General features: G+C 34.7%; 4 protein-coding genes and 1 long non-coding RNA gene across 8 annotated transcripts; 1 reads left to right on the forward strand and 4 right to left on the reverse strand.

The window, feature by feature from the left end:
• Positions 1 to 392: 392 nt before the first annotated feature.
• Positions 393 to 2,070, reverse strand: LOC123322195 (coiled-coil domain-containing protein 124). 2 transcript variants are annotated; one of them, XM_044910067.1, is made up of 4 exons: positions 1,943 to 2,070; positions 1,709 to 1,881; positions 905 to 1,179; positions 393 to 765 (listed from the first exon to the last, which is right to left on the reverse strand). In XM_044910067.1, the coding sequence occupies exons 2-4, from the start codon at positions 1,865 to 1,867 to the stop codon at positions 579 to 581; spliced, it is 621 nt and encodes a 206-aa protein (XP_044766002.1). In that variant the 5' UTR covers positions 1,868 to 1,881; positions 1,943 to 2,070; the 3' UTR covers positions 393 to 578. The 2 variants fall into 2 exon arrangements, with proteins under 2 accessions (XP_044766002.1, XP_044766003.1); XM_044910068.1 differs by having other exon boundaries at positions 1,948 to 2,053.
• Positions 2,071 to 2,583: 513 nt separating this feature from the next.
• Positions 2,584 to 6,572, reverse strand: LOC123322192 (serine protease snake-like). The gene is made up of 6 exons (XM_044910064.1): positions 6,025 to 6,572; positions 4,682 to 5,131; positions 4,369 to 4,529; positions 4,149 to 4,258; positions 3,623 to 4,046; positions 2,584 to 3,568 (listed from the first exon to the last, which is right to left on the reverse strand). Exons 1-6 carry the CDS (start codon positions 6,104 to 6,106, stop codon positions 3,401 to 3,403), a joined length of 1,395 nt encoding a protein of 464 aa, XP_044765999.1. The 5' UTR covers positions 6,107 to 6,572; the 3' UTR covers positions 2,584 to 3,400.
• Positions 6,573 to 7,766: 1,194 nt separating this feature from the next.
• LOC123321941 (TBC1 domain family member 22B) lies at positions 7,767 to 9,814 on the reverse strand. The gene is made up of 4 exons (XM_044909752.1): positions 9,578 to 9,814; positions 9,376 to 9,515; positions 8,966 to 9,267; positions 7,767 to 8,804 (listed from the first exon to the last, which is right to left on the reverse strand). The coding sequence occupies exons 1-4, from the start codon at positions 9,643 to 9,645 to the stop codon at positions 7,908 to 7,910; spliced, it is 1,407 nt and encodes a 468-aa protein (XP_044765687.1). The 5' UTR covers positions 9,646 to 9,814; the 3' UTR covers positions 7,767 to 7,907.
• Positions 9,815 to 10,499: 685 nt separating this feature from the next.
• On the reverse strand, positions 10,500 to 21,444 carry LOC123322450 (plexin-B). Of its 2 annotated transcripts, none has more exons than XM_044910435.1 (17): positions 20,809 to 21,444; positions 17,811 to 19,344; positions 17,576 to 17,676; positions 17,024 to 17,522; positions 16,706 to 16,939; positions 16,370 to 16,627; positions 15,521 to 16,312; positions 15,110 to 15,439; positions 14,778 to 15,048; positions 14,476 to 14,618; positions 14,288 to 14,421; positions 13,878 to 14,226; positions 13,668 to 13,821; positions 13,378 to 13,560; positions 12,765 to 13,303; positions 12,522 to 12,704; positions 10,500 to 12,454 (listed from the first exon to the last, which is right to left on the reverse strand). In XM_044910435.1, exons 2-17 carry the CDS (start codon positions 19,284 to 19,286, stop codon positions 12,347 to 12,349), a joined length of 5,754 nt encoding a protein of 1,917 aa, XP_044766370.1. In that variant the 5' UTR covers positions 19,287 to 19,344; positions 20,809 to 21,444; the 3' UTR covers positions 10,500 to 12,346. The 2 variants fall into 2 exon arrangements, with proteins under 2 accessions (XP_044766370.1, XP_044766371.1); XM_044910436.1 differs by lacking the exon at positions 20,809 to 21,444 and adding an exon at positions 19,634 to 19,776.
• LOC123322451 lies at positions 13,889 to 20,266 on the forward strand. Of its 2 annotated transcripts, none has more exons than XR_006539116.1 (6): positions 13,889 to 14,030; positions 14,129 to 14,242; positions 16,738 to 16,821; positions 17,587 to 17,724; positions 17,775 to 17,866; positions 19,663 to 20,266. It is a non-coding gene; the product is annotated as an uncharacterized LOC123322451 (long non-coding RNA). The 2 variants fall into 2 exon arrangements; XR_006539114.1 differs by having other exon boundaries at positions 17,782 to 17,866.
• Positions 21,445 to 21,743: the final 299 nt, after the last annotated feature.

Below are 21,743 nucleotides of genomic sequence, written 5' to 3' on the forward strand. Positions count from 1 at the left end.
GTTTCTTTAGGCACTGCGAGCTGTTGAAATGCGCTTCTTCAACCAATTTTCAGAGAGCTCACCTTGTAATTGGGGTATTTGATGGATCTAGTCTGAACTTTTACTATTTTGGTGTTTCTGGGTAAGGTTGGCTTTAGTCTGAATAAGTTCACCCCCATATTCTGCAGATGTTCATGTTTACATTTGTGTTGTGGAAAATTTATAGATAATTTCTCTCATCCGCAATCTTTTCTTGCAGAAAGAAAGAAGGGTATAGCTGAATCCTAATAAAAATCCAGTGAACTTTTTTTAATTATATTCCATTAAATGATTTACTCATTTATCAAATGATACAAAAATCAATTCATTTCAATTGTTCTTTTGGAATTATTCAACAAGAACTCAAACAAGAGTTTTACAAATGTATTTTTTATTGTCTGCTCAAATCAAGGTAAAATTTCACTTCAACAATTCGAACATATAATTCGATTAATTCAACATAAGAAATGTTTTCTAACAAATTACCTCAATACAGCATGAGCACTGAGATATTTGGAACAAAGTAAGAAAAGACCTATAAATTGGAATTATAGCATAAATTAATTATTTGAATTTAGTGGGTTTTCTGGTGATTTTTGCCATTCTTTGAAAATCATTTGCTTAAGCTGCGACAGTCGTAAGGAAGGATGCTCTATTTTGAGTTCACTTAGTCTTCTTTCTTCAAATGCATTGTAAGCTGCTTTCATACGTTTTTCAGGGTGTAAATCAATGTCTTTGAGTTCAGAACTGAAACAATATACTTTGAATTAATCTATTATCCCATTATTGTAAATTGAAAATATCCCACATATCTTCAGATTGACAATCTACATTGTATTTGCCTACTTCAGATGATGACAATACAAGATCTATCGATTCAACATACCTCAGAACAGCTATAGCTTCTGTCACACTTCTTGCTTCCTCTCCATCAACGGTCAATCTGTTGATATTCTCTGTTAAAGGTGTTTCTAGATGAGTTTCCACTTTTCCCTCTTCTTTTTTATTAGATACAGTTTTTATTTGGCCAATTTGTGCACGGGTGACTTTAGCAGAGGGCTGTGGCTTGTTCGGTTTTATTGAAATCATTTCCTTTTCTAACAATGCTTTTGCTTCTGCCTTCCTTTCAAGTTGCTGTTGTTTCTTCTTTTCTAATTCTTCCTATAACCATTTTAATTTCGTAAGTTGCAGAATCAGCAAACTTGTAGATGCACAATGACAAAAAAGCTGCAAATGTTACATAAGTTCATTATATCCGAATCACAATTTAAGGTTTTTTAGAAAGGTCCCTCTATTTGAAAAAATACCTAACATTTCATTCAACTAGTTTAATTTGTCATGAAATAAATTGCAATAAGGCATAGTATTTTCTACAAGAAAGGGCAATCGATTAACGTGCAGGAATTAATTATGAAAATAGAACATTTCTTAGGAGAATCTTATGACGAGTAATGATGGTTCTTTCTGTTTAACCTAATGATGCATCATGGTAAAATATATGCCTAATATAAACTACCTTCTTTTGTATCAGTTAAGGCTCAAATGGCCCTTGAGTACATCATAATCAATAAGACATCATGACACGTACAATAGGTCGAAACAAAATTGGTACATCTGTTGTGATCAAGCACACATTAGGTTAGGTTAGGGAATAGGGAAAGATCTATTAGGGTCACATATCTAACTATACCTTCCTTTGTAGCTTTTTCAGAACTTGTTTATCTTCATCTTTCCAAGCAGCATCCTCAGCAGCCTTCTGTTTCTTGGCGATTTCTGCATCTTTCGCATTTTTCTTTCTTTCCCTAGAAGCGGCTGCTTTGGGGTTTTCAGTAGCAAATTTTTTTGGCATCACTCAGATTTTTCTGTAAAATTTTTAGAACCAAATAGTGATTATATATATACTCCACAAATCATCATAGTACACCATACATTTTTATATCACAGATTAGATGACAGAATACTTTGTCCTCTTTGCTATGTCATAGAAAATTGTTTCTATATTTTATTTTCGAGCATTTATTTGGAAATTTTTTCTTATCCTTATTGTACTTGAAAGATATACCTATAATGAAATATCGATATTTTTCTAGATATATGTCAGAAACGTCGATGTAGGATAATGGTTCAATCCCTAATCATGTACCGTACATACATCTCTTACAAACATTAAAACAAAAATCAAAGATTTTATACTTACTTTTTGATTAAAATATGCTTATCTCAATCTACAAAATATTCAGCAGGAAATTTTTAATAATTATCCAGTTCTTATTGTTGTTTTATTATTTTTATTTCAATTTTCGAAAATTAACCTGCCTGTAATCAGTTCTAGTGCGGGATGAGTAAAGTGAAAATTTCTATTAACAAACCCAGTAGAAAGATATATATGTGTATTTGGTTAGTTTATTTTTTTTCGCAAAACCCATTTAACAACACTTTATATAGTAAATTATCTGAAGGCACAGTTGTGGAAAAAGTCAGGGAAAAAGGATCTGTTAAAATTATTGAGTGGAATCTGCTTTTTTTATTTTCACACAATAAATTCTGTGATGGGACAAAATCTAGTCTTTTTTATATGCTTTATTTGGAAATATTCGTATTAATTTATATTCAAATAACTATTCACTCACAAAAAAAATATTGATGCAGAAAGGCAATAGTGTGGAAAAATTCCTTGATATCCACTTAATGGAAGTTCTTATTCTTTCATAATACATATATGTATATATCGGCAGAGAGTTTGGGAACATATTTTCAATAGTTAATAGAAGTTCCATGTGTGTTATTATACAAAATTGAGTAATATATTTATTCTCACTGAGATTTTTGAACATGTATTTGTTTGAACTCATACTGACCAAAAGTGACTAGAACCAAAAATCAACTCTCAAGTTACTCTTTGCTAGAACCAAGAAAGAAAAGTGAAGCATATTAATACTGTATCTGAACTTCTTGTTTCGTAGAATATTTTCTTAATACAGAGAAATTTTATATTCTGATAATATCGACATTACCTTTATTGTAATGTTATTTAATAATCCAATTCTTTGATGGAATGGGTCAATTCACTGTTAGTGTATACCAGTAGAAAACAAAATCTGCACATTGGAGAAATCTTGGCACCTCAAAATTGTAAACATTTCAGATGCACTGATGTTATCAAAATGGACAACTGACAAGACATTCGGTGCTTCAGAGGTACTCCTCCATAATGAAAATTAATTCAAAATAACTAGTTTCAAGTTCAAGATGAAGTACATATGTAATGTTTCCTCAGAGAATTGAAAATGCCATGTTGTTCATCAACTTTTCTCTGATAATTGGAAACAGTGTAAAAATATTTGCGACAGATTAATTAATTTGTGGATAATTCTCCATGCAGCTAAGGCCATACCATGGCCTCTATCCAATCTATATAAGCTGATACTTTCGTGTAGACAGCTGCAGTGTTAGCCTCTCCACAGGATTTTCCGAATGAAGTTATTCCAACAAGGAAAAACTTGCATTTATTACTCTTTTTCGTGATTAACAAAGGTCCACCGGAATCTCCCTGGGAAAATATTCATTTTATCTTAATGCTATTTGTAAATAGAGAAGGACTCACTTGGCATGTATCATGTCCGCCTTTTATATCCCCTGCACAAAGCATACTCTGGATAATACCCCTAGGAAGACTTCTTTTGTCACTGCCAAAGGTTTGTGCACATTTTTCGTTTTTATATATGTGTAAGACAACTTTCATCAATTTATTGATGTTTTCTGAGGCTGCGAATTCATTTTTGCCATAACCTGTTGCAACTGATTGTGTCTGCTCTATATGAGTACTTGTATATAAGCAGGCAGGACGAATATAATCAGTAAAACTCACATCTCTATCGAGTTCTATCAAGGCTATGTCGTTATATCTGAGAGGATAGTTATAGTCTGGATGTGCTATTATATGAGCTACATTGAAGTCGAAGCGGCTTCGTCTTCCGGAAGATTTTGTTAAATCTATCTCACCCAACCTTACTACTTTTGGAGAACCTCTGAAATAAAAGTAAACTCAAGAAAATGGATTGGCGAAATAATAGTCCAATATTATTCAACTGAATGGCTTGAGATATTTTTTTCTCTAGTATAATACTTACGCATCTCTAGAATAAGTGCAGTGTGCTGCAGTGACAACGAAACGTTCACTTATGAGCGTTCCACCACAGCGCCAATCAATAGCATTGTCGACGTAAAAACCAAGTGCTGCCTGAAGAGAAAATTTAGGGTTTGAAGAATTTCTTCAGTGAAAATAGTTAGGGGCCAGAAAGCATCGTACAACAGATAACTCTGAGTACTGCCCTGTATATTTGCTCTTACCATGAACGGAAATTCCCCTGGTCTTGCCGGTTCACCTCCAACAATCAACGGAACTCCATTGTTGTTACATTTCTCCACGTTCACATTAACAACTTCTGTTTCTGTCAGGAGTGGAATTGCCTGAACAACTTCATTGAAAGGTTTTGTGTAATTCAAACACTCTAGAAAAATTCAGACCAAAATCGAATTAAAGTTGTTAAACTTCCACTAGGTATAATGAAAAATGTCTAAGGTAATTATGGTATGGTAGATATGAATTTATTTTCAAAATCGGGAATACTTTCCACATGATACTTGCCATACACTTACTTACTTGCCTCACTCTTCCTTAGCACGACGTTATTATTGCTATTTGACTCGATATCATTAGGATAAATAATAGAATCGCCATTTCCATAGTTCACAACAGAATCCTCCGGATATAACTGGAAAGTATTAACATTCGAAGATACAGATTCGAATTCTTTATTTCCACTAAAAAATATGCCGTTGTCCTGGCTGTTGGAAAATTTATTGTCATTTTCTTCGCTAGAAAATGTGTTACTAGGTCTTGGTCGCTGATAAAGAGGCCTAGAGGGTGACTGATACTCTCCGTCTTCAAATTCATTTTTTTCACAGCAAACAATAGGAGTAGTCAGCTGAAAATAGCCGCATACTGTTGGATCAATTCCATTCCTCGCTTGTCCTTCTGCTGCAGGGCAGTCGGACGATATTTTACAGATTCCTCGTGTTCCTGTATTCCTTATAAAACACGAATTTCCAACTGAAAAAAATATAAACTTAAATTTTTATCGCACGCTACTGCAAAACATTATAAAATTTTCGGTGGTTATCTACTTCATGATGATGAATAGTTTGAAACGAGTACCTGCGCTGATCACAAAATTACCTTTGAAGAGGTCATCTCAACTCCCATATCAAGGTTCTACCATAGGATATACATATAGTGTATTTCGATAACTTTAATACATATTTTGGAAGCTTTATAAAAATAAAAATATACGTTGACCTTTAACTTCCACTATTTCAAACCTTGAACCTTTTCTCCAGCGTCTACATCATGTAGAGATATGATTGAACATATCCTAATATCTTTTACAGCAAAATTTTTTTCATACATCTAAAATAACTTATCGAATTCGACTTTATAGAATGTAGTTCTTATTTATTTTCCATTTCAATCTGAGGTTATAGGTGGTTAAAGTAGGTGATAATAATTAAGTCATAGGACTTTATGTAGTAGACATTGAGTATTCAACCATACCGGGTGAATGAACGGCAGTACATGGATTATTATGTGAAACAAGTAGGAAATAACACACAAAGGGAACTGTTCACCCTAGTTATTTCTTCTCAGTGCAACCAAGGCAGCTATTAAGTCACAAGACTTAATTGCTGCCTTGGTGAAGTCTGAAAAATAATTTATTATTGATCAAAAATGTTTGATGTATCATTAAAATTTGACCTATCATTCTCGGAAGTCGCGCGGATTATAGAAACACAAGAATACGAGTTTCAATAGTTGCGCCGATAATTTGACTAGAGATCAACATCTATGACGTAGCTATACCTGAATTCAGAAATAATTATATCTAGTGATATAAATGAAGCATAACCGTAAATATAAGTTGTCATATAAAAGAATATCTGACTTACCTTGTGGAAAAACAATTTGACAACTGGAAATAACTAGGAAAAAAATACACCAGCCTTCCACCATTGTACTTTGAACGGTCATTATTGAGTTTCACCTAGTTTTTTGGAAATCACAACGCGATAAGCACCAATTTTGGGTTTACCAGCCGTCATTTGTGTGAACTCTTGACAAACTCGAAAATCTTCCGTATACAACTTCAGTCTTGGCGACTCGTAAACGTTCTTCGGGCGCAAGCTATGCGTTTAGTGATAAAAACAACTGTTGTCGAGTTGTTTACAACAAGGTATTCTCTAGATTGAATCTCTCAGTCCTCATGAATAATTAATAATCACGACGGTAATTAGTAGGTAACCTACTTCGTTATTAATATCTCCAGATAATCGTGTAATGGACCAGAAGTAGATTTCGTTTTTGCTGATAAATTATTTTTGGTAGCTGATGATTATTGGCGTTTAATGCTTTCAAAAATATTATCATATGTGTGGGTGCAACACTGCTATGAACTAGAACATTATATTCTGACGGCTCTTGAATTTTTTTCGACATTTTGATAGCAGTTACTTGAAAATGCTTTTATCGGTTTGTGTTTTTTTGATATTTTGGATTGAATTGAAGAAATTTGGCTCACTTAAGGTCCAAATCCATATGGAAAAAATAATTATCAAAAAAACTGAACTTAGCACCGAAATAAAGACTGATGATGAAACATTAAAATCAAGTAAAGATAAGGGGTGTGTGTGTGAATTACCTCCTCGTTGGTACACCCCGGGCAACGGTATCCTATACCGGCTAAGAATTCACACTACTAGAGGAACTCATTACAGCTCATCAGCGATACTACCTAGTGATGTAATGGAAAGGGAGGCTACCAAAAATTAAAAAAAAAATTAAACCTCGACAGGCGCGGGAATATATGGGGCAAGCACCACGTGCGCACTATCATTAAAGGCTCCTGCTCGAGTGTCTTTCAAGCAGGAATACTTGTAATCCATGTGCAAATATAAACCTGAAAAAAAACTATCAAGGATGTAATCCATTCTGATAGTCAAGCTGGTATTGAAGCTTTGAGAGATCGTCACAAAGCAGAGAGAACAACTAGGCCTTTAGTCTGGTTTCCCGGTCTATCGGGATTCAGCGTAGAAGCCAATACACCTGCCATAAAGGAGCTTATACGCCCCCTAATGGTCCAGAATTTTTCTGTAGTATAGGAAAATGCAAATATGCATGAATGACTCCGAAGAGTTCCTTCGAAATTTTATAATTGTGAGATCCGAAATGTATCTGGATCTCAGAAGGTCGGATATAGCTATTTTTCATAGGGGGAGTACTCCCCTCATTAGAGATCTGAAGATAGCGCAGTGGTGAGAAGAGAGCTCTGATGGGGGGCACAATGGACTTTAGGGTCACAGTGCACTGTAACCCCCTTTTAAACTAAAAATTATACCACCAAACTTTTGGCCAAAATTCTAACCTCTCGTTATTTTGTTGTCTTCAGCCATTAGCTATATTTGGTATTTAGAAATCAATTAATTCTCTATTGATGGGAAGCGCGGAAATTGAGGATGAGACTCGTTTTCTTTGATTTCCAAGTTATTAGATGTGCCGGCGAATTATATGATTTTTTGTCCCGTCAGTTAAAATTTCACTATAGTATGTGGTGCGTTATGCGAGGGTCTGCATTTCGAATATCTGGAAATTTTTCTTTATATTGAAATTGGTTTAGTAAGAGTATGAATAGGAATTTTTCCAAGTTGAAAGTATTTTATTTGAGTAAATATTTTGAATCACATTTGCATATCGATTTATAAAAATATTTCAAGTCCAATATTCACATAACAAAACTTTAAAAAAATTCACCTTAAAAAACATATAATTAAACTAGTCAACTTTCTGCTCTATTACTTTGAAGATGATTTGGAGCATCTGCGAACATGTACTTTAATTTGTATGCTTCAGCTACCAATAAACTAACTTGAGAACTTGACCAAACCTGAGTAGGCAGATTTTGTAGCAATATCAAAAGTCCCTGAAAATCATTTTGACGCATCAAATCTTCCTTCCAATATAACAAGAAAGCTGCACAAACATACAACTGAAATGAAGCAAAATTATCACTCTCTGCCAAGTATGTATCCCACAATCTTATAGTACATCTTAAAGGAAGCTCACGGGTTAAAAGATTGTTTAACCATCTAAATGAAAACTGTAAATAGCTAACATTGTGTGATTTTAAGTGGCGATGTAAAGTTTCATCTACTCTAGTAATGAGCTCTTCAAGTTGAAGAACTTTTTTTTGAATACCAATTTGAGCAAATACATAATTGTCTTGAATGCCATCAAGAAACTTAGATAAGCACCAAAATGAGTCAGCCTCAATAATCTTCAATGCCTCTTCACTGAGTGTATCGACATTAAAAGTTTCAAAAAGTTGGTTACTAGGAATATACTCTTGTAAGAAGACAACATAGAATGGTGTAACCAAATCGTTTATACCCTGCACATAACCTGAAGCTGGATGACGGGTAGACCAAATGAATAAAATCCTTTCAAAAATAGCCTGAACAGTCTTCTGTTGAAAAAGAGGGACTGTTGGATTCATCCTAGGTACATCAATGTTTATTTGATGCTTTATATCGCGCTCATTTTCATCATGATCTGCATAGTAATATTTGTTCACTAAACTCCAATAATCTTGTCTCTTTCGTTCTAACACATTGTTTCGACGTTCCAAATTCATTGGAAGGTATCCTGATAACAAACGCCATACAATTGGTCTCACCTAAGAAAGAAACATTTTATTTCTCCTGATGATGATGAGAAATTATTCATATCTGATGCTGATGATCATACATTGAATACTTCTAAGGTAATGATACATATTAGATGTAAATTTATCGAAAACCTAATTTGTGTATCTTTTTCAGAATATATCCTACTCACCTTGACAGGAATACCAGACCAACTAAGTTCACATAACCCTTGTAAAGTAGGAGTGTTAGACAAATATATCTCAAAGCGTTTCAGCTTTGACTCATTATCCTCATCCTGAGGCATATTTCTACATCTCATCTGTTGAGGTCTACCAGGAAAAGGACTGCCTCTCGTGGATTCTAAACTATCAGAAGTAGTGGGAGTAATGGTAGCAACTGGCTTTTCAGGTAATCCAGAGTCAGAAATAAAACGATGGCTGTTCAGAACATTTATGGCAGCTGACTCTGATACTTTTTTCGAAATTTTTGTACCTGTGAAATGAAACCCAAATTTCATAACATGAAGAAAGTTTGGGGAGAATATCTCCTCTCTAAATATATTGATATTTACATAATATTTGTGTAACTGTCCACACTTACTCTCAAGACCTGAAACGATACAGAAGTCATCATCATCTATTTCCCAAGCATCACTAACGGATGCTTGAAAATCCTGGAAAGAAGTACTCCCACTTTGTTTGGACTTAACTGAAGGCTTCACTTCTTTTTTGGGACTAGGCCTATGAACAAATATTTCACTAATGTAAATGTTAGTTCTGTTAGCAAAATTGCATCCTTTTACCTCCCAGGTACAGTTCTAGCATTTTTCTTCCAAAAAGAGGTTTTATCATGATCACTCTCTTTGTCCATATTCTATAAAAATGATGGAGATAAAACAAAAAAATTGAATTCCATACTATAATTTGAAAATATCAAAATAGAATCAATTTATTTTGTGAGGTTAGATCATTTAAAAAATTTGTTGACACTACTACTACTTTGACACTACCCTTCATAGTTGACACTAGTTCATTTTTGGAAGAAAGTTCAACTCCCTTCCGCGAGTCATTTTTTGAAAGAAATCAGCCGGTGTAGAGTTCTACCGACCCTAATTCGTAAAACAGAAAATCAAGCCATTAACTATTAAAAACTTCACAGTCCCGGATCTACAATTTTTTCCAACCGGAGCAAAAATGGCACCCCCTCAAGGGGTTGAGATGAATATGATAATTAGATTGGTTAATCATTCATCAATTCAAATTATTTTCAAAAAAAATATTTTACAATCATACTACAATTTCAGCACCCTGGGCAAATGTCCCGCTAGCCCACTCCCTAGATCCGGGCCTGAATCTTCATGTATTAATTTCAATGAACTATTCTTAGATGTTTTATATCAAAGATTATAGATCTTTGCTTTATATATTATAATCAGTACAGACCAATCCAGCCACGGCTTTTCAACTATAAAAAAAACCGCAGATCAATTTGAGCCCGGTCAGAAAAACTTAATAATTTTTCGCGCACTTATTCACATCAAAATTTCGCAAAAAATTTAAACCAGGAACATGATTTATTGTCATTAATTGAATAAGATGAAAAGTTTTTCATAGCAATTTCATTTTACCGTACGAAAATACAGAGAGCTATGTGAATACCTGCATACACCTAGGGTGTATATTATATTTACCAAAAAACCTAGATTTCGATGGAAAAAAAAGCCATTTGGAATACATGTTTTAATAGAGTAAAAAAATATCACTAAACAAGTACACTTTTATACAAAAAAGCATCAGTAATTATAATTCACGATCACATTACTAAAATTTCAAAATTAATGGAATAGGGTCAAAAATCCACCTACTAAATAATATTCGAAATTTTGAGATAGAATTGCAATATTCGCTATCTAATGAAAAATATAGATGTTGAATATTTTTCACGAGCTATCAACAGGATATTGAAATTCAACCAAGGTGTCATAAATGCTTTCTTAAATCCAATATAATAATCTATATGCACATGTATTTACAAAAATTAAGTTAAAATTATGCTTATTTCAACATTATTACAGAACGAGCCTTAGAAGTAAATTGAAATAAAAATAGTGGAAACACTGAGTTTTGTAAGTAATTGATTATGCTCGAAGTAAAATGGCCAAATATATTGGTTTGAGTAATGGCACATTCTGTAAATAGTACAAATCAATGGACTTGAAGACAAATTCGACATTAATCAAGTTCCGGCTCATATCACTATAATAATCATATAAACGACTGAGATATAAAAAACACTATCTTATAAAGTATCTATATTTATGTAACAACAAGAGCTAAAAATATTGTTCATATATTTATTATACATTAATTGTGGCATGTGTTCATTTAGTTTATCTGAAAATGTATACTGGTTTTGTCTTCAATTCTAAAACGAATTCATATGGAGGAATCTATTCTTTTTTCACCTACACAGCACACACATGAACTACCCCTCTCCATAATTATAAAATTTAGCTAAAATGGACTTTTTAGAGAAAAATTGTTCTTCACAAGATCGAATTATTTTTAAAAATTTCATCACAACCGATATTCTAATTTCCTAATTCGAAAAACTTGGGTTGAAAAAGACTTGGGGTAGGTAAAAAAATATTTCAGTTCAACTGATAGGTTTCCCTCCTCACCTCAAAATTCAAATCATTAGTATGTTCTAGATTTGCTTTCGTTTATGGAAAAATCAAAGGTACTGGGATATTCACTGGTTTCGTGTATTACACCAAAAAATAATTGAGTAAAAGAAATTTGATGATACATTCAATATACTTTATAAGACTAGTTGAGAAATCCATGATAAATAAAATCCATGACAAATTTAAAAAAATATTTCATAGATAAAAAATCGCTGTACGAAAATATATAATACTTAAACGTTGCATATATCTAAAAGGTGAAAACGTGAAGAAATTAAAGCTGAAAATAATTGAGTCAGTCGAATACATGTAGAGTGATTGACGTTCGATCTACCTGGGTACCCAAGCATCCCCCCACTCCCCAAAGGTTCTAAAGATTCCATTATATGCCTTACTATAGTCGAGAAAAATTGCACAAATGCCTACAAATTCTTCGAATCATTTTCATTTAGTCCACAAAACATAAAAACCAATTAATCGAAAGAAAATAAAAATGAAGGAACTAAATTGAAGGTACCCGGTAAATAATGTAATTTGAATGTGAAAGAACTTTTTAGTGACTAAATTTTTCCTTAAATAAGGGTGTTTGAAACAATGCACACATTGATGTGCAAACCACATGTATACACTTTCTGTCCCATCAACGTCAAGTTCATTTCTCATGGAAGCGAGGCACTCAGGAAGGAAACTTGCAGCAGCTGGAGGATAAGTACACATCCAATCACAGTTTGCAGTCACCTGATCATGCACCATATCACAGAACGACGCTCCTTTGCGCACGCATCGGCTTCGGCACGTTTGCCCCAAAGCGAGATACCATCTTTAACGTGCATTGAATCAGGGCGCCAGGAATCGGGGCAACAGAGGATCAGGTGACTGGCGATGTCAGCAGATGGAACTCTCTTCACCTCCGAGGATATAAGCCACCTGTTGGAGACGAGAGACCAAGTGAAGCCGCCTACAATTCATGTCCGCATGAAGTGCCTCCATTATCTGAGGACATAAAAAGACATGAATTTATAAGTGTTGATGTCTGGCATGACAATTATGCATAAATCACCTGTTCTCTGTAGGTTGTAACATAAATATAAAGTTCTTTCAGTGCAGCAACTGTATCAAATTCGTCAGCTTGTTGAGCCGACAGTTGCTGCATGGCTGATCCCATTTCCTGATCAGTAATGGTTGGTAATTTTGCCACATCACTGTAAAATTGGGAAACTATTCTTCTGTAGCGTGGAATATCCTGCAAAAGTTATTGAATGGATCAACTGAAGCGGAGTGAAGCCATTACGAAAATTCTTACCTTTGCAAACAGTAGTTTGTTTGAAGGAGAGTCTTTTCCCAATCTGTGTTCAGTGGTAGAACATGAATCCATAAAAGTTTGTGCTATAACGGAAAGGCAGGAATCCAAAGTTTGAGTTTTGTTGATATCAAAAATAAAGTCTGGATTTTTTATGAAATTAACCCAAAATCTCAGAGGAAGGCTGTTTGATTTCCAAGCATGCACCACCTCAGGATCTTGTATACCATGTTTCTTAGCAGCCTCATCTAACAAATCGAACAACCATTTCACAGCTGGAGGTAGAGAATCATTGACGGTTAGAACTGTTAAAAAGAAATCATCCACAAATTTCTGGATAATTCCTTTAGTGGACAGAAGACGTGTTAGAAATATTTCTGGAATAGCTTTGTGCGTTCTTTCAACCATTTTATTACTCATGAATTGATGATCATCCATTGGTTTCACTAAGTGATACAGCCTAGTGTTAGATCCAGTTTCAACATCACCATTGGTGGTGATAATAGGTGACTGGGAATTATTGAAATACATCCCACTAGCGCCTGAAAGTATCCCAAGTTATTGAAATGAGTCAATATACCTCAATATTATTTTCTAACTGAAAATTTCAACTTACAGTTATGACATGGCTGTTTACAATTATTAAAGCTATCATTCTGCCTGGATATCAAAGACATAACTGCACTTTCTTTAACTCCATAATGAGATAGTGTGTTCAGTTTTTTCCAACCATTTATAGTTTTCGTTGTGAGATCCTCATCTTGCAAAGTCAAATGTCCACCTCTTCCATGCCTCCATTCTGTAAATATATGGTGTTCATGTCAGATTCAAAAATGTTACTAGAATGCTTTGTTGGGCAAGTTTTGTGAAAACCACTATTAACTTGATTATGAATTTTATCCTTACCTAAATCTACTTCATAAATCGACGGTCTCAATGAGAATGGAGTATTTTTGAATAGAGCATCCAATATCTTTGATTTCACCTGACTTATTGTATCGCAATCTAACACTTTACATTGAATTTTTTCATCCAAATCATCTTGCACAATGTGTAGAGTCTGAAATTTACACTTATGAATGATGAATATAGAAAGGGTTTACATGATTAACATACCACTACATTATGGGGCACATTTTCTCTCAACAACCTTTCTTCAGATAAAGAATATCTGGCATCATGTGTTATAGCATCCACTAACCCTTTCTCTATCTGGTGTTTAATGGCTTTGAAGAGAAGAAAGAGGGAGGCACCTGCATATTCTTTAAGGTAATGATACATACATAATGCCATCCAATTAGTTAGCATTTTCTCAACAACACTCTCTGTTCGTCTCAACATTAACTGTGGATGTTTTGTATTTACAGATTTATCAATGAGCCTCAACAAAAGACATTTAAGAATATCTGTAGCATATTCCATCTTGTCCATAAGCACAACCATTAGAAGTGAGGCAACGCTTACTCTGCAAATAACAGTCAGTAAGTAAACCTGAGCAATATACTTCTAAGATTGTTAAAACTTACTTATCACGAATGGTAAACAGTTTCTGAGATTCTAAAATTTCGATGAATGTCAGTACAAAGTATTTGTTATTTATCAATTGCTCAAATTGCAACATTGCTGAATCATAGTTTGTCCTTGGCCCATTGAGACGAATCTAAAAAAAGTTGTATGAAACCTATGTAATGAAAAGAAATAATGAAAAACTAACCTTGGGAGAATTTAAGATGGGATGATCACTAACACCAGGGAAAAAGACTTTCATGACATAGTTGGTGTGATCTAATGTGGGTATGCCAGAATTCTCTAAATCTGCGGTAAGATCAGTCATGTCAGTTTGAAGTTCTGCAAATGCTAGAACAAACAAATATTCACGAATATTCAGTGATAACTAGAAATTTAAGTTGAATAATGAAATCAACAACAAAATTAATTTTTCTTAGTACAAAAAGCATTATTTCTTTCTTTTCAAAAGTTCAAAATTAGGTGAAGTAATAAACATTTATCCCTTACCTAATTTGCACTCAGAGCGAACATTACTTTCTAGTGTGTCCATTTGTATCTGTATCCTTTTATATTCCCTCTCAGCTTGCGTTGATTTTCTTCGATAAACAATCAAAACAGCCAAAAAGAAAAATAAGAAGAGAATAGACACAGTTATAATCATAGCTACTGCTTCAGGGGGAAATGCGAAATTTTTGAACATGTCGTACTTTATATGGCCTAAAGGAAACCTCAAGTTTTTTCCAACCCTAACCACAACCAGAGGTAAATTTGTATCAGTCTGCAAGAAAACCATAAACAATAGTAGAAAATAGGTTATTGTCATATTTCTTTATACAAACCTTGATGCCATGTTCATCAGTATCTTGAGGTTGTTGCTCTGGAGGATAACAAACCAACTGTACTGAAGCTAATCCACTTATATTACAAGGTTTATCGCCTACTGTTACCACTACATCAGCCTCTTCACTGGCAGAATTGAGGTTTTCACCCTCAATGACCAAAGTTTCGCCCTTATACAAGTAAATATCATTTGGGAATTTAAAAAACTTTGGATCTTCAACATAGACCAACTGACTCCTTATGTTGGGAAAATGTTTATCCAAGTCTCTAACTGTCTGTACATCATCCATCACAAAACCTACTTTAAGAACTAGTTGAGCTTCAGGCATCTGTGAAAGGAACCCAAAATGAATTATCAATCATAAATAAAAATATAGTTTTGAAATTTCCCCAAAGTAAATAGTCCTTACTTTCATGGCTGATGGCTTTTGAAGAGACCTCTGGTACCTAGAACTCTTCGTACTTTCTACAAACTGCCTGTAGACAGAAGGACTTGGACATTCCATCTGGATGGCGCTCAGAACAGTACAAAGAGTTTTATTCAACGGAATTGTTGGTTTGTTATACAAAAAAACTTCCATTTCCGGTTGTTGTATGCTGTCTAAATTTGTACCATGAACAAATATCATTCTACCTCCAGAAGCAAAGCTTGTCAAAGGTTTTATTTCCATAATTGTGGGGTCCAAAGTATAGTTGAATGGATTTCCACTCAGAGTTCTATTAGCACCGTCGATACTAAGAGTCAATCGAGATATCTGGACTGGCCTCTCTGCCTTTGATGTAATACAGAGTAATCTTGAACTAGACGCCTGAGTAACATTAACAGTGCAAATATAATTGTCCAAGTAAGCTTTTATGTCGGTTCCTATATTCAAGTATTGACCAGTTATTGCTAATTGGGTTCCTCCTGATTGAGGACCAATTGATGGGTATATTCCTGACAGAACAATGTCCTTATAACTGAACTCTACAGATGATTCAGTGAAACCTGCTAAGTTACCAACTATTATTGGTACAGTCTTTTCACTTTTGGAGGGGCCTGTGACACACTGTATCTTGACTGAAACTTCATAATTCACCAGAGTACATGGAACATCACCAATTCGAATTTTGCCTTGAACATCGGACTTCTTGAGACCCAAGTTGCTACCTTCAATTGTTACTAGAGTGCCTCCTTCAATAGGGCCACTAAGAGGTTTTATCTGAAAAATATTATCAATGTTTATTATTTATTCAATCAAAGAGAATTTTTCATTTACCATATCTATACGAGGTCGTGGACATTCGACATGAGGTATCTGCAGGCATGTTTCCCTGTATGAACATGAATTTCCGCACCATGTACAATGATATTTTGAATTTCTAGTGACACACAAAGAACAATCAGCGTGTTCTCTGTGCGATCCTAAAATATCGCATTTATATAATGTGACATTTGCTGAATCTATATGGTGTTTTTTGTTCCAAACAACTTGAACCTCTGCTATATATTCTCCCTCGATTGCTTCATATGAATACTGGAAATAAATACAAAATGAAAAATATCTCAGCATACCTGAAGTGAAAGAAATTAAATTTTGTGCATTTTTGCTTACCATTGTTTTATCACATATTATATACTTTCCAGAATCCACACGAGCAGGCACCAACATTGTAGCACCCTCAATATTGGTGATACACTGAAAACCCATATGTCCAGCTTGTGGATATGGTAAGTTCTCCACTTCAAATTTCATTTCTTTTGGAACATTGTTAGGCAAGAGAATGGGATTACGATTTCTGAATTGCGGACAAAAAGAGAAACCATGATTTGACAGGCGCATTGGGTTCTGGAAAAAAAAATTGACTATACAGTGATCCAATCATAAAAATGCTTATAAACCAATTAAATAATGTTTGTTCAAGACACTCACGTTTTCACCGCTTATAACAGTGCGCTGACAACTGGAAATATTATGAGAACACTTATTTTCGTAAACACACCAATTGCATGCCCACTGAGATCTGACGCATTCCCTGCAAGTTGAATGTCTGGAACAGTCGTAATAAGCAAAATTTCTGGACACAAAATCTTGATTTGTCTCCGAGGATCTAACGCTCAAAGGAACAAGCGTATGGTCTTGTCTAGATGGGATTCTTGGTCTCTGGGATAAACTTGGTGTGTAACAAGCTAAACCATACTCATTCACTTCAGCATCTATAGGATCAGCTTTTCCAAAAACGCATTTATATTTTGCGCCTATTGGGAGATCTGGCAGTGTTTTGATGATAAGTTTCACTTTGGCCATTTGAGTTATTGGTATTTGTTCTGGATAAACTTGTTCAAAATCTATACATTGTTGACCAGTGCCAAGTGATAGCCACCTAGGAGAGCTGTGTGTGGCTTTTTGACAAGCCGATTTCACTGTACATCTGAAATATTGTTGATTTAATTTACGATTTCTAGGTAAGCCAATTCAAATTACTTTTTTTCTAGAGAGCACCATCCACAATAAGGATCCTTGGATTCTAAACAGGAAGAACAATTGCTATAGCTGCTACAATGCTCAACTTTTATTTTCGTGATCTGAAATTGGAAGTTGATTTTTAAACAAAAGAAATTTGAGCAACAGAGGTACATATAAGTTTTGAAGGGTGCTGAATTTGGTTATTAATATTTGTTAGGTTTCAGATTCTGAATAAATGGTAAGAAAATCCTACCTGAGAAGTTGAAAGGACATATAGATGTTCTCCAGAAGGTGATAGTGTGGTGTCAGGTAAGATGGCATGTCCTTTATCCACAACAATTTCTTCATACTCTGTGGGAAACTGGGAAGAGAGCAAAACCTTCTTAACGCTCCCATCTGTAGTACCAAGAAACGCTAGTACATGCCGACCTGTTGAAGCTGTTGCTACCGCAGATAGGGATACATTTGGGAATATCAAAGAGGCATATGTTACTATAGGTGTAGCGCCACTGATCTTCAAACCAACTTCACAGAAATTAGGAACATTACCTGCTGTACCACTACTGGGACATTTACCGTCTTGAATGGGCCCCGAAACGTAGCCCATATTTCTGTACTTAACACTGCCATTGAAACACATGTGAATATTTTCGTTAAACTTAATTTCAATATCTCTAAGAGGATAGATACAAAGAGCGGAATGAGATTGAGGTTCGTTTGTGATACCTCTGGACGGTCTGAAAACGGCTACTAACACATGGGAACCAACAGATATCCCAAGGGCTGATGCTAGTTCACTACCCACACTTGTAATTTTCGCATCTTGAACGAGATTATATTTTTGATCGTTATCTACGCATTGCAAGGTAACTTCAGTATAGCTGTCATAGTTTGGATCGTTGATACACGTCCGAGATAATCTTGATACATATCCTTGTTCTTCTTGTCCTGGTAAATGACTCTGTTTCTGGACTATCAAAAAATAAGCGTAATTACTTGCATTGAATCCATATATGTACTGGACAATAAAATGGTCTCTATACTTCACATCTATGTTCAACAAGGACTGTTTGCTGAACGAATACTCTGCATAATCAAGTGTATCCAAATTTCTACTTGCTATCGCCGGAACATCATGTCTATATTCGCCGGTGTTCGTAAAAGTTGTTCCAACATATAATATATTTGGCCGGCCCCAGAGATTATAACCTTTAGGCCCGATATACGCGTAAGTTGAGGCGTTCGCATCATTTGCAGCAACACTGATCGAAATAAACTCTGGGGTAGTACCAATATCGTTCAATTTATATTTATAACAAGCACCTTGAGAAAGAGAACCACAAGTTAATAATGTTCTACTGTCTGGTTCTATCAGTAAAATTTTATTATAATTGTCCATTAAAGAGAGTTTGATATCGGAACTACCACATCCGGTTGCATGGCACTGTGGGCTGTCATTTCGTGGACCTGTCGAGACAATTTTTTCCAAAACAAGGTTCGAATTCAGCTGGAATATCTTGTTTGTTGCTGCGGCGAAAATTTTTTCAGTTTTGTAATCTATCACAAGATGGGAAAATCTGTAGGATGTGGTGGCGGGGCCAGGGAATTGCACTGGGGATTCGCCCCCTGTTGCATAAACACACAGCCCCGCCAGAAATAGCCAGAAAAGTGCCACGGTTTCTGGTCTCTCTCTACACACCGTCCCAGTGTGAAGTGCTCTTAGTTGCATAAAGACTGCAGTGAATGAACATCGTGTTGTTCTTTTAGGTCATCTTCAATCCACATCTCTGGAAAAGAATATTATATCAACAAAAAATAATAATGCCCTGTTTCGATCATGTAATGTGTAAAACCCAAAATCGTGCAAGATCCTCAGAGCGTTTACAGGTTCTTATATAGGGGAAGGATGATAAAAAATAAGCTTTATGGACGTAATGACCCAACACCCCAAAGTCAATATATTGACTAACATATCAAAAAACCTTCAAGTGCGGATCGTAATGCATCGGCAACCTGGCTTGTCTAATCAGACTGTTAGTGCTCATAATATGTTAAGTTAGGCTTGAAATATCTCACCAGTAGACTTCATTATGATATGATTCTAGCAAAAACTGAGGAGTGCAGACTATCTGGGGAGGAGGAAGCAATCCAACGCAAAAAAAAACTTTGGACGAGAAAATTGTAGGAGCAAGAAGTAACTTTCTTAAAGCCATCCCATATATTGGCTGATTGTCACCATGGAACTGGAGGTCGAGCTGTAAACGACATAGTGGCAAGAACAGCTCTGCAAGAACAGCACATCACTTGGTGATTTTTGATCTTTTGATTGACTTTGTTTATATCCGTTTCTGAATGACTTGTTTATCTACGATTTCAACCAGAACACATAGGTGTGCTCAGGCCATACGAAGCCTTTAACTGGCACTATTTGTTCTTAGAGGAAGGTTGAATATCGCCCGAACTTTGTGAACAGTCAATATAATCGTTTCTTGCGAACTACAATAACAATTGATCCCTTATCTACAAAGTTGAGTCCGATAATAACTATTTCGCTGATAATCGAGTTATAGCCCTTTCAAAATTGTTGATATCATTGAACAATAAGTACGTTTCTTGTATTCTTATTACTATAACTGTATGTTATGGATATTTATTTTCAACTATAACAGCATATATTTTCAGATAAAAATGTAATACAACAAGTTTAAATTAGAAAAAAACTCCTACATGATTGAAAAACGTTCGGTTTAGTCTCACGCTGCTTCATATTATTATTAGTAGTTTCAAATAAGATCGATTTTTTTAAGTTGTGAAGTCGAAACTTGAATAATGAAATGAATCTTATTAGACTTATGGTCTTTTGTAAGGACTATTTGGGTATAGCACTATTTGGATTAACACATACTGACACTTGGTAGGGATTAGATAAATACGATCATTGGTTAGCTAGTGTTGGCTGTTAGGGTATATTTCATAAAACGGCGTTATAAGGGATGAAAAGAACACTAAACCGAATTGAAATTATAAATAACATTCTCAAAAACTCCTTAGATTAAAAAAAATCTACATAAATACATATATCTGATATCAAACATGATGACAATAAACATTAAGCTGTATTTTCCAGAGGGAATTCTAATGATCTATATGACTGGTTAAAAACTTGAGATAGATTCAATATATTATAAGAAAGAAAGGCAAGCTTTTGAATGAACTAATAAAAAAACGTTATAGAATATTGAATAACTCACCGATGACTCAAAGAACCACTTGGAATTTTTATCCAGAAAGTTTTACAAAGGTAACACTGGTCCTCTACACAGTTCCAAGATAATCGGTTTTAAAAAACGAATTCATGACGTCTTTAAAGCATACCGATAGTATTGTGGGAGAATGAAAACAATTGATCTCGGCTATTATTTTAAGTTTTTTAGTTTCTGACACTCGGTACAAACTCAGAATATTAGTCTCCTTTCGAAACAAAAACAAATCCTGTCTCTCCTCTACTCCATTTTGAAACTAGCTAAGAAGACAAAACAATTGAATGTTTCTTCTCATTCAATTGATTTTTTTAATAACCATGTATGAACTACACAATATTTTTTGTTTTTTGTTGTTTTTGCACATGATTAAACTACCCTTTTGTTCAGGGAGTGCCTCATTTTAGGGAAAATACATTCAACGGCACCAGCACCACGTACCAAATTCGACATTCGCCATTTACTACCTCAGCGCCTCTCCTTCAATTCCAGTCAAGGAACGAATCCGAAAGTCATTTAAACATGGTCCACCGTGTAGAGTTCCACTTGCCCGAAAAATTGAGCAAGTCTCCTCATTTCTAGATGGCAGCAAGCACCATCTGGGCGAAATATTCTTTCCAAAAGTTCAATACGTAAGTTTTCTTCCACAAGATGTCAGTGCTTTCACTTGTATAGGGACAAAACTGTCCTTATACAGGAACTCTGCCTTATACAACAGTTTATCTATACTTATGCAATGATAAAGCTGTTGTACCCAAATAAACATATGCCCAAAGATTATACTTTATAATCTTTCCATAATCCTAGATCCTCAACCATTGCATAAGTACAAAATTTTTGTCCCTATACATATTGTAGGCTTACACTATTGTAAAGTTTCTTTATACGATATAACTTCATCAGTATAAAAATGTTTTTGCAACTAC

The sequence above is a fragment of the Coccinella septempunctata genome, chromosome X (assembly GCF_907165205.1).
Source record: "Coccinella septempunctata chromosome X, icCocSept1.1, whole genome shotgun sequence".
Classification (NCBI taxonomy): domain Eukaryota; kingdom Metazoa; phylum Arthropoda; class Insecta; order Coleoptera; family Coccinellidae; genus Coccinella; species Coccinella septempunctata.